The sequence below is a fragment of the Ranitomeya imitator genome, chromosome 2 (assembly GCF_032444005.1).
Source record: "Ranitomeya imitator isolate aRanImi1 chromosome 2, aRanImi1.pri, whole genome shotgun sequence".
Lineage (NCBI taxonomy): Eukaryota > Metazoa > Chordata > Amphibia > Anura > Dendrobatidae > Ranitomeya > Ranitomeya imitator.
In genome coordinates, this window is record NC_091283.1 from 501,778,302 (window position 1) to 501,789,208 (window position 10,907).

General features: G+C 41.3%; 1 protein-coding gene across 1 annotated transcript; it reads left to right on the forward strand.

Moving 5' to 3' along the window:
* Positions 1–1,685: 1,685 nt before the first annotated feature.
* On the forward strand, positions 1,686–6,270 carry LOC138664675 (keratin, type I cytoskeletal 47 kDa-like). Its single transcript, XM_069751579.1, has 8 exons — positions 1,686–2,239; positions 2,653–2,735; positions 3,321–3,477; positions 4,169–4,330; positions 4,413–4,538; positions 4,977–5,194; positions 5,419–5,567; positions 6,028–6,270. Exons 1-8 carry the CDS (start codon positions 1,748–1,750, stop codon positions 6,126–6,128), a joined length of 1,488 nt encoding a protein of 495 aa, XP_069607680.1. The 5' UTR covers positions 1,686–1,747; the 3' UTR covers positions 6,129–6,270.
* The last annotated feature ends 4,637 nt before the right edge of the window (positions 6,271–10,907 follow it).

Below are 10,907 nucleotides of genomic sequence, written 5' to 3' on the forward strand. Positions count from 1 at the left end.
AGCTTTGATGAATTGTGGCCATAGTTCTTACCTCACTATTTGAATGGTGCACCCACAGGAGCAACTTGTAGCCCTGAGACACAATGTATAATCAGGGTCTCAGACATCAAAAATATCAGGTGAATGCATATTCACATTGTGAAACCATATCATATGGCTCCATTATACGGCTGAGATAATGGATAGCACAGTGGCCTCAGAAGCAAATTCATCTACCGTAAATGGAGTTTGCATGTTCCTCCTGTGTTTATAAAGGTTTCCTCCTGTTACTCTTTGTTCTTTATACCTTTCAAAAACTTTAGCTTGGCTGTATATAATGCTTGGCCTTAAATGTGGGAAATTAAATAAAATAATCTAGATGTGAACTTCAGTTTGCTTAAAGGGCCACTGTCACCCCCTCCAGCCGTTATAAACTAAAAGAGCCACCTTGTGCAGCAGTAATGCTGCATTCTAACAAGGTGGCTCTTTTAGTTTTTGGTGCATGTATTCCCAAAATAAAGCGTTTTATAACTTCTCCAAAATACCTGTCTTTAGCCAGGGAGGCAGGTCCTCACCCCCCTGCTTGAAACGCCACACTGCCGTCACTCAGATCTTCTGGGGCTCTGGGCCCCGCCCCCTCCATGCTGTTTTTGCATGAAATCTGGCGCCTGCACTGTCTAGTACTGTCTGGTGCAGGCGCATTGAGCTCTAGCCGTCTGACGTCACAGCCAGGCTTGCAGACTGTGCCTGTGCGACCGCCCTGCCTATGAATCCCAGCCCTGCACTGTGCATAATGCATAACACACTGCGGGGCTGGGATTCCCAAGGTGGCTGGCCACACCAGACAGTACTACACAGCGCAGGCGCCGGATTTCATGTGAAAACAGCTCGGAGGGGGCGGGGCCCGGCGCCCCTGAAGATTTGAGTGACGGCAGTGTGGCGTTTCAAGCAGGGGGTGAGGAACTGCCTCCCTGGCTAAAGACAGGTATTTTGGAGAAGTTATAATACGCTTTATTTTGGGAATAAATGCACCAAAAACTAAAAGAGCCACCTTGTTAGAATGCAGCATTACTGCTGCACAAGGTGGCTCTTTTAGTTTATAACGGCTGGAGGGGGTGACAGTGTCCCTTTAAGAGCAAGCATGATTGCAGCGCCCCTTAATATGGTGGCTCACTATAGAAAGAATAAGTAATAAATAATGCTCATTCCAATAATTTATTTAACCTTACCACAGTCTCAAAAGTGCTCTACAAATAGTACAATGCACTAAGTAACTTTCTGTTTCTACACTAAAATGTGTGCTATGAAAGGTTTTTAGCTAAACTTATGAGAAAAGAAGACATGCTTGCATTTGCTAGGAAGACGTCCTAAAGATTTACTTGAAGGGCCTTCAAACTTAAGATCTGAAATTGCCCATAGCTGATCGATTGTAAATTTGATATGATGAAGCCGAGGGCAAGGTGAAAGAAAGTGACTACATTACCTTTTGAAGCAAAGAGGAATTTGCCTCTCCCTGTTTCTAGCCCAACATATAACAAACAGCCCAAGGGCTTCATACATTCTAAAAGAATGGTCTGAATCTACCAGGAAAGTTGTTAAACAGGTGTTGACCATGCAAAATGTGGCTTTTTTTCTCTAAGAGGATGATCCTTTTAAAACTGAAACACCCCTGACAAGCAGTATAAATAGAGTGTGAAGACCACAGTCTGTATCCACACCTTTTTTTATACACATTGACCAGGTTAGCTGTAACAGCAATTCAGCCACCATGTCCTCTTATCGTGGAAGCTCCGCATCATCTTATCAAGTTTCAAGTTCTGGGGGCTATGGAGGTGGCTATGGTGGTGGCAGCTATGGAGGAGGCTTTGGTGGAGGCTATGGTAGTGGATCCAGTGGAGCATTCTCCTTGGGCTCTGCTGTTGGATCCGGTGGTGGGTTCTCTGCTGGTGGGTTTTCTGCTGGTGGGTTTTCTGCTGGCGGATTCTCTGCTGGTGGCTTTGGTGGAGGAGGATCTGGCGGCTTTGGTGGAGGAGCATCTGGGGGCTTTGGTTCCTTTGGTGGAGGTGAGAAACAGACCATGCAAAATCTCAATGACCGCCTGGCTTCATACTTGGATAAAGTTAGAGCACTTGAGGCTGCCAATGGTGAGCTGGAAGTGAAGATCCGAGACTGGTATGAGAAACAACTTAGCTCTGGAGTAGGTGTATCCGGCAAAGACTACAGCAAGAACTATGAAACCATCAATGACTTGAGGAGCAAGGTACTGTTAATTGTTTTTCTGAGATATGGTCTATCAAAGTGTTGTAAATATTTCAGAACATTACTGATTTCCCATAATATTTTGTGTTTACATAATGAGCCTATACTATCAATCTGCCATTAATTAATGTTAGAAATAATAAACCCTAAAACCTTAGCAGATTAAGTTATTGCTGTACTATAACTAACCACAAGATTAACTTCACTTCACCTTTCTGTGTTCTGAGATGAAAGCCATGCTGGCATATTTCTTTTGTAAATGTTGTCTATACATAAACAGTCTGTTTCACTGACTCATCAGTTTGGTGCACCCGTCAAGTATTGCAGAAAATTTCCCACCTGCATAAACAATCCTTACATTGTTATCCAGTAATCCTAGATCAATTGTAATGTATGTTCTTTTTTTTCCTCTAGATCTTGGCTGCCACCATTGATAACTCCCGTGTTGTCCTCCAAATCGACAATGCAAGACTGGCTGCTGATGACTTCAGACTGAAGTAAGATCAAGTATCAACTTAATCTAATTTCTGACACCTTTTTCGATAATATATGGTGTTAAAGAATCTTTTGGCTTCTCCCAATAAATAATTTATGAACCATGCTCATGTCAAGCAGTGCAGTGGCTTTAATATCTTCAAGCCATTGTTTAATATAGAAAGGCATAAGAAATGGGTAACAATGTTGGATCTCCTGTCATGGAGATCTGGAGTTGGAGCTCCTACAAAGACTGGTGGCTCCATATTACCTTATAACACATGACCCCCTAGTAAAATGGCAGCCAGAACAAAGCACAGGATTCAAGATTAGCTATGTAGATATAGTGTAACCTTCCTCTACAATTTGGCACATGTACAACCATGTGGCCATATAGTAATTTATCAATACACTTTAATTATTAGAAAAGTTCTGTTTAGGGGCAAACCCATTGTGGAAAAACTTGTTTTTTTAATATCAAAGATGTCTGACTACTACCTCTGGTTACTGCAATCTATAGTGGTTGTAAGGCTTGTGCATGGCACTGCACTGTTTGCTACATGCTCTTTTTTATTGCATATATTGATTGTCTTGTTACTTTATGAAAGGTATGAGAATGAGCTGGCTCTACGCCAGAGTGTGGAGGCTGACATCAATGGACTCCGCAGAGTCTTGGATGAATTGACCCTGTCCAGAGGAGATTTGGAGATCCAGATTGAGAGCCTGTCTGAAGAGCTGGCCTACCTGAAGAAGAACCATGAAGAGGTAGGCCTTACTTCAGATCATATATACCTTTAATTGGGAATAAGCAAATACACAGATTGGAATATAAGCATCATACTGATAATGTGATCAATCGTGATATTATGGAAAATATTGTACAAATGTATTCTGTCCCAAATCGAACTATAGATTTCATTCTCTTTATCTCCAAAATTCAACATATGACTTCTTGAAAAATGATCCTCTCCAACCTATAAACAGAAGCATTTTTTGAGCTTCCCTACTAACCACGATTTCAAACCTACAACTAGACTTCTTACTTACCTGGTTGGCTTCTGGTGCTTCTCTGGCACCAAGGTCTTGGTCTGATTGATATCTCGGTACATCGCATAGTTACATATCTGTCTAAAAGACCAGGCTAAAAATACATTGCATGTATTTAGCACATTAAAAAAAAAACAACAAAATCTAGCATATAAACAAAATGAGCAAATACCCTGTAGTAAGTGACTAAATAAAAAATATAGGTATTAAAAATAATACATGTAAATAACATTAAGTACTTAGTTGATGCTATTTTGATCAAAAGAGCATGAAAATCATCCCAACACGACAAGATGTACCCAATGAGGATGGATCCTAACTTTTGCAGTCACTATTGCTATGTGTCAGCAGATCTCAAAATAGGGGCAGAGCAGGACCCTGTTCTGACTTCTTATATTTTAATGAATAGGAAATGCAGATTGCAAAGAGCAGCGCTGCTGGAACAGTGAACGTGGAAATGGATGCTGCCCCAGGTGTGGATCTCACTAAGCTTCTGAATGACATGAGGGCAGACTATGAAACATTGGCAGATAAGAACCGCAGAGATGCAGAGGCATGGTTCAACTCAAAGGTGAGAATGATTCAGGCATTTGTCATTAATGTTAAGTTGCCCTTTCTAGCAAACTAATATAAAACATATTGACCTATTCCAGAGCAATGAACTAAAGAAGGAAATTTCAGCTGGTGTGGAACAGGTGCAGACAAGCAAGTCAGAAATTTCCGATCTCAGGCGTACTCTTCAAGGCCTGGAGATTGAACTCCAGTCACAGTTGGCAATGGTAAGTCAATATACTTAGTATAAAATGCAACATATACTAATAACAATATAATAACATCTATTAAAATTAAACATAGTAACATAGTTAGTGAGGCCGAAAAAAGACATTTGTCCATCCAGTTCAGCCTATATTCCATCATAATAAATCCCCAGATCTACGTCCTTCTACAGAACCTAATAATTGTATGATTATTCTTTGTATGATTACTTTGTATGATTCTTTGTATGATTACTTCTCCAAAAGACTACTTTTTTGAGAAAACCAACCCCTTATGGAACCAATTCTAATGCAATTTTGAAGGTTATCTCCAATATGTTTAATAAAATCTAAATTATAATTTTGAACATGACATTAACAAAACCAGTTAATGTGGTTAAGAATCTGTTAATTTTTGGCTTATCGCTATTTCATGTAAAATGTGTAATGTGTCAATTGTAGAAAAAATCCCTTGAAGACACCCTGGCTGAGACTGAAGGCCGCTATGGAGCACAACTGCAACAGATCCAGCTTGTTATTAGCGGAATTGAGGACCAGTTGCTTCAGATCAGAGCAGACATGGAAAGACAGAGCCAAGAGTATAGAGAACTTCTTGATATCAAGACCAGATTGGAAATGGAAATTGAAACATATCGACGCCTGCTGGATGGCGAACTGGGGTACGCACAAGTGATGCAAAAACTGTGAAAAGGCATGATGGCAGACCTTATGTGTTTATTTAGAAGTAGAACACTAGGATAAAAATGGTCTAATATTATACTTATTAGTCAACTACAGTATTAACTCATCTTCAAAGACCTGCCATTGAATCTTTGATTGCATAATGGATTTCATGTTTTTTCAAGAATTAAAAGGTCTTAATTATAAATGTTTCATCCCACAGTCAATTCTCCCAGTCTTCAGGGAGCAAGTCTTCAGGGGGCAAGTCTTCCTCATCCTCATCCTCAGCATCCGCATCAGCATCATCAGCGTCAAAGGGTTCAAGCTCACAGGTTTCAAAGTCACAGACATCTTCTGTAGACTCCAAAAAAGGTAAGTTGCTGGTCCAAATACAATGATCAAGTTGCTAATCAACACTAAAATAAAATCTTTACAAAAAATAGAAAAAAAAGAAAACTAAGTCATGATTCATGAAAGTTTTATGTATGTATAAATGTCCTCACTGTGGCTCGGGGGCTAGATTTGCTGCCTTGAAGAACTAGGGTCCAAGACTTGTATCTAGTTAGGACTTTATAATCCCCCCCAAAATGAAATCATTATAAATCAACTAAGCATTTGGGCATGAGGGCAGCACTCAAATGGCCTTACCCAGCATACGGCCTAGAGCACCTGTGTGGCTGAAGCGCAGAGGTATTCCTACAACTACTAGATAAGAATTAGATACATTCTGCTAAAGGCATTGTGTTAGCCAAGGTCAAATGGATTATATGGTTGCCATGACTGTTTATACCAGGGAGCCCTTACACCACTTATAATGTAAAATTTCTTCTAGATCCAACAAAAACCAGAAAGGTGAAGACCATTGTTGAAGAAGTCGTGGATGGGAAGGTTGTTTCATCCAGGGTTGAAGAGGTTGAAGAAAAGGTGAACTAAGGATCTAAAAGGAGAAAACAAGTTGTGGAAAGAAGAGAGTGGTGTTGGATTGTGGGATTCTTCAGCAATTCTGCTCTTTGAAATTAATGTTACATTAGGTTGTTCTCCTTGGTGATTCAATAAAACCTTTTCAGCATCTTAATTGACTTGTAATTGATATTTTTGAGAGGAACAAGTTATGTGCAAATGTGAATGTACAGATACACCATATATTTAAAAAAAAAAAAAAAAAAACGAATCCAACCCCAAAGCAGTAGTCAGTGTAGTAATATTATACACGAAGAATGAAAGAAATACATAGGAAACCAATACACCTTCAAGATTGGTATCATATATCCCACAGGTCTCCAACCTGTAGTTCTTCAGCTTCTAGGCCATTTGCAGAAGTAGTTTTGAGTTAAATCCACTTTGTCCACCCATTTTTTAACAAGCACTTTGTATGCTGGTGATCTATGTGTCAGTATATTTTAAAGTAAACTAAAGACCCCATCGGTTTAGAAGTTACAATAACCCGTGAGTTGCTCTAGTTTTTTGTATTAATATTTCAGATGGTTTATGAAGGATTAGGGGTTATATTTCAGTGATTGTGATATAAATTGTGTTTTTGTGCTGTTCAATGGTTTCTCATCTTTGAAAGTTACACCTCAACCCTTGTGAGTTAAAATGCAGTGGTGATCGTTTTTAGCTGATCATTTTGGAAAACCATCCCAGGTCCTAACCAATTAAAATGTGCACCATCTAGTGGTGTATGCAGCCTAATTGTTTCACTATTATCCTTTTGACATCATAAAGTAGATCACTCACAGAGTAGTGCCAGCAGGCAGGGTGGACATACCATTGGTGCAGCCACACAGAATCCAAAGAGGTACTAAGGACACGTCCTGCTCCAAAGCAGGTGAATTCAAGAATCATGAGAAACTGTTGGTCTGCAAAGGGCCCAAATACTGTCCTTGTACAGTGGTCGTCTTCTGTCTGTGTCCACTCCTGCCAGTAGTGAATGTGTTCTGCCCTGATAATAAAGTTATGCACTTAGTATCTTACACACTAGTAGCAGCACCTCAGCTATCCATAGATTTATCGTAATTTATCATAATAGTAATTATAGGGTCCAGAAACTGGTCCTATGCTATTAGGGCTGGCATGTGTACTAGACAAGTCTAAGAAAACTCCTGTGCCAACTGGATGAAGTTCAGCTGTGATGAGACTTATTCATGACTCCATTGCAAGTTTAGTTCTGAATCCTTGAAAAACAGAATTCATACATGCCCCCCAAAGAGACACTAACTACAGTGGGTACGGAAAGTATTCAGACCCCTTTAAATTTTTCACTTTTTGTTTCATTGCAGCCATTTGGCTGTAGAAATGTTTGCAAATTTACTAAAAAAGAAAAACTGAAATATCACATGGTCATAAGTATTCAGACCTTTTGCTCAGACACTCATATTTAAGTCACATGCTGTCCATTTCCGTGTGATGCCCCTTGAGATGGTTCTACTCCTTCATTGGAGTCCAGCTGTGTTTAATCAAACTGATAGGACTTGATTTGGAAAGGCACACACCTGTCTATATAAGGCCTCACAGCTCACAGCGCATGTCAGACCAAATGAGAATCATGAGGTCAAAAGAACTGGCCAAGAAGCTCAGATACAGAATTGTGGCAAGGCACAGATCTGGCCAAGATTACAAAAGAATTTCTGCAGCACTCAAGGTTTCTAAGAGCAGAGTGGCCTCCATAATCCTTAAATGGAAGAAGTTTGGAACCACCAGAAGTCTTCCTAGACCTGGCTATCCAGCCAAACTGAGCAATCGTGGGAGAAGAGCCTTGGTGAGAGAGATAAAGAAGAACCCCAAGATCACTGTGGCTGAATTCCAGAGATGCAGTAGGGAGATGGGAGAAAGTTCCACAAAGTCAATTATCACTGCAGCCCTCCACCAGTTGGACCCTTATGGCAGAGTGGCCCAATGGAAGCCTCTCAGTGTAAGGCATATAAAATCCCGCATAGAGTTTGCTAAAAAACACATGAAGGACTCACAGACTATGAGAAATAAGATTCTCTGGTCTGATGAGATGAATATAGACCTTTTTGGTGATAATTCTAAGTGGTATGTGTGGAGAAAACCAGGCACTGCTCATCACCTGCCCAATACAATGCCAAAAGTGAAACATGGTGGTGGCAGCATCATACTAAGGGGGTGTTTTTCAGCTGCAGGTACAGAACAACTGGTTGCCAATGAAGAAAACATGAAAGCAGCCAAGTACAGAGATGTCCTGACTTGGCTTAAGGTCAACCGTCCAACAAGACAATGACCCTAAGCACTCAGCTAAAATAACAAAGGACTGGCTTCAGAACAACTCAGTGACCATTCTTGACTGGCCCAGGCAGAGCCCTGATCTAAACCCAATTGAGCATCTCTGGAGAGACCTGAAAATGGCTGTCCACCAACGTTCACCATCCAACCCGGCGGAACTGGAGAGGATCTGCAAGGAAGAATGGCAGAGGATCCCCAAATCCAGGTGTTGCATCATTCCCAAGAAGACTCATGGTTGTACTAGCTCAAAAGGGTGCTTCTACTCAATACTGAGCAAAGAGTCTGAATACTTCTGACCATGTGATATTTCAGTTTTTCTTCTTCAATAAATTTGCAAAAATTTCTTCATTTCTGTTTTTTTTCAGTCAAGGTGGGGTGCAGAGTGTACATTAATGAGGAAAAATGAACTTTTTGAATTTACCAAATCGCTGCAATGAAACAAAGAGTGAAAATTTTAAAGGGCTCGGAATACTTTCCGTACCCACTGTATAAACGTACTACAAAATATGAAATGTTTGACTCCTTTTGGCCTCCTATTTGATGGTGTCTATCATTACCTTTGGATAAAAAGAAGGCCCTTGCCAGAAAGGAGGCCAAACAGAGCTCGAAGCTTCATATTTTACGTTTAATTTGCCTAGTTGGGCTCAGCTTTCTCCTGCAATGCATAGAGCAGAGGTCGCGCATACACACATCCGCTCCATTCAGGATATGGCTCTGCAGAGAACGGTTCCTGGGTTCCAGAGACCTGACCTCAGGATCTAGGCAGATCTCAGATTCCCTGTGATCAGTGATATCCCCTTTCCTATGGATAGAGGATAACATAACATTTTGGGAATAACTGATTAAAGTATGATTATTTTGGAATAAATTAGTGGCATCTGAACTATTTAATATCCAACTTCTCACCGTTAGAATATATGTACAATATAATTTATGTATTTGACTTGATACATATTGGGTTTCACTTTTTTAATCAACTGGAAAATAATGCCACTAGCAGTGTCATCTGGTGCCCAAACGTGTTTAACGTTCCACTCCCATAATGCCTGCTGGCGACCACCCACGTACATATGAGGATCCAGGAGAAAATGGGATTAGTCACAAGACACAAGAACATTATGGTTGGGTCATGGATTATGCATGCTCATACAAAGAATCTAATATAATCCTTCATTAATTCTTTATCTAGCCCTGGAGCAAGAGAGCCCCCGGAATACAAGATTGAGATATACAGGCGCAAATCTTATATTAATAAAAAACTGGTTAATGTGTCTATTCTGAAAATATAATATGCAGGCTCTGATACTGGAGCACTGGGTTTGAGTCCAACTGAGGTCAACATCTGAATGGAGCTTGTATGTTATTCATGTGCTTCTATTGGTCTCTTCTGGCTTTACCCACACTCCATAAACATACAGAAAATTGAGACAATGAGTGATAACTTCTATATAGCAGACTAATATGGTAGAAACATACTGTTAGGGCTGGCGGAACGAACCAAATTATAAGAGAAATGGTATAGGTGCGTTCGCAGCCCGGGGTCCACCGTGCAGAGATGGAACCTGCTGCTGAGTAATGACGGACTATATGGCGGTACAATGTGGATACCCACGCGGGTTAACTTCACCCAGTGTGAAGGAAGCAAACCCTGTTGCGTCACAGGGCCGCGGGACCGCACCTAGAGCGCAAGTAAGGAGTCTCAGGACTCTATCCCAAGACACAGAATTATAGTACATACAGACCACTTGCGCTCGACACCGCAACTGGCGTGTCAAAGTAACAGAAAATATTACTTAAAGCGCAAGAGTGCGAGCTGTGCCGCTCTGCCAGACACTATTAACCACCCAGACTTGGGATAGGAAAGCGCTCTAATAGCGCACGGCGCCGCACTGGCGGTCACAGCGGTTAGACGCTGTTTTGTGTGTTTAATGCTGATAGCTCAGCCGGGCGCTAGATAGCAGACTTCCACCTTACGCGAGCAGTCATACACAAGGGAGGGGATGTTTAAAGAACGACTTGCACTCATCAACACACACACGTTTTCAAATGTACACTAGCACATGGCCGAGTGGCCATGCGAACCTTTTATAGCGGAAGTGGTACAAGACCTTCCAGATGGACCAATAGGAGTGGCAACAGGACCTGAGCATGTGACCCCCGACCTCCAATGGGAGGTCGTCCTCTGGGCATGCTCAGTATGGGAAAAGCACGACTTAGTCCCAGAAAGACCTGCTTGCTGTTGAACATTGCTGGCTACAAGGATAGAGCCTGGAAGGGGAGTAGTAACCAGTCATCCAGTATCAGCCTTAGCTAGATGCTGGGACTCGCGTCTCTGCTGAGCAGTCTCCACTGCGGCTGGAGAAGAATGGGAGACCGCAGTGGAGATGGTGCGAGATTCCCCCTGTGCAGAGGCGTGAACTCAACACCAAACACATACTGTATATACTCTATGTAAGTGTTACCTGGATT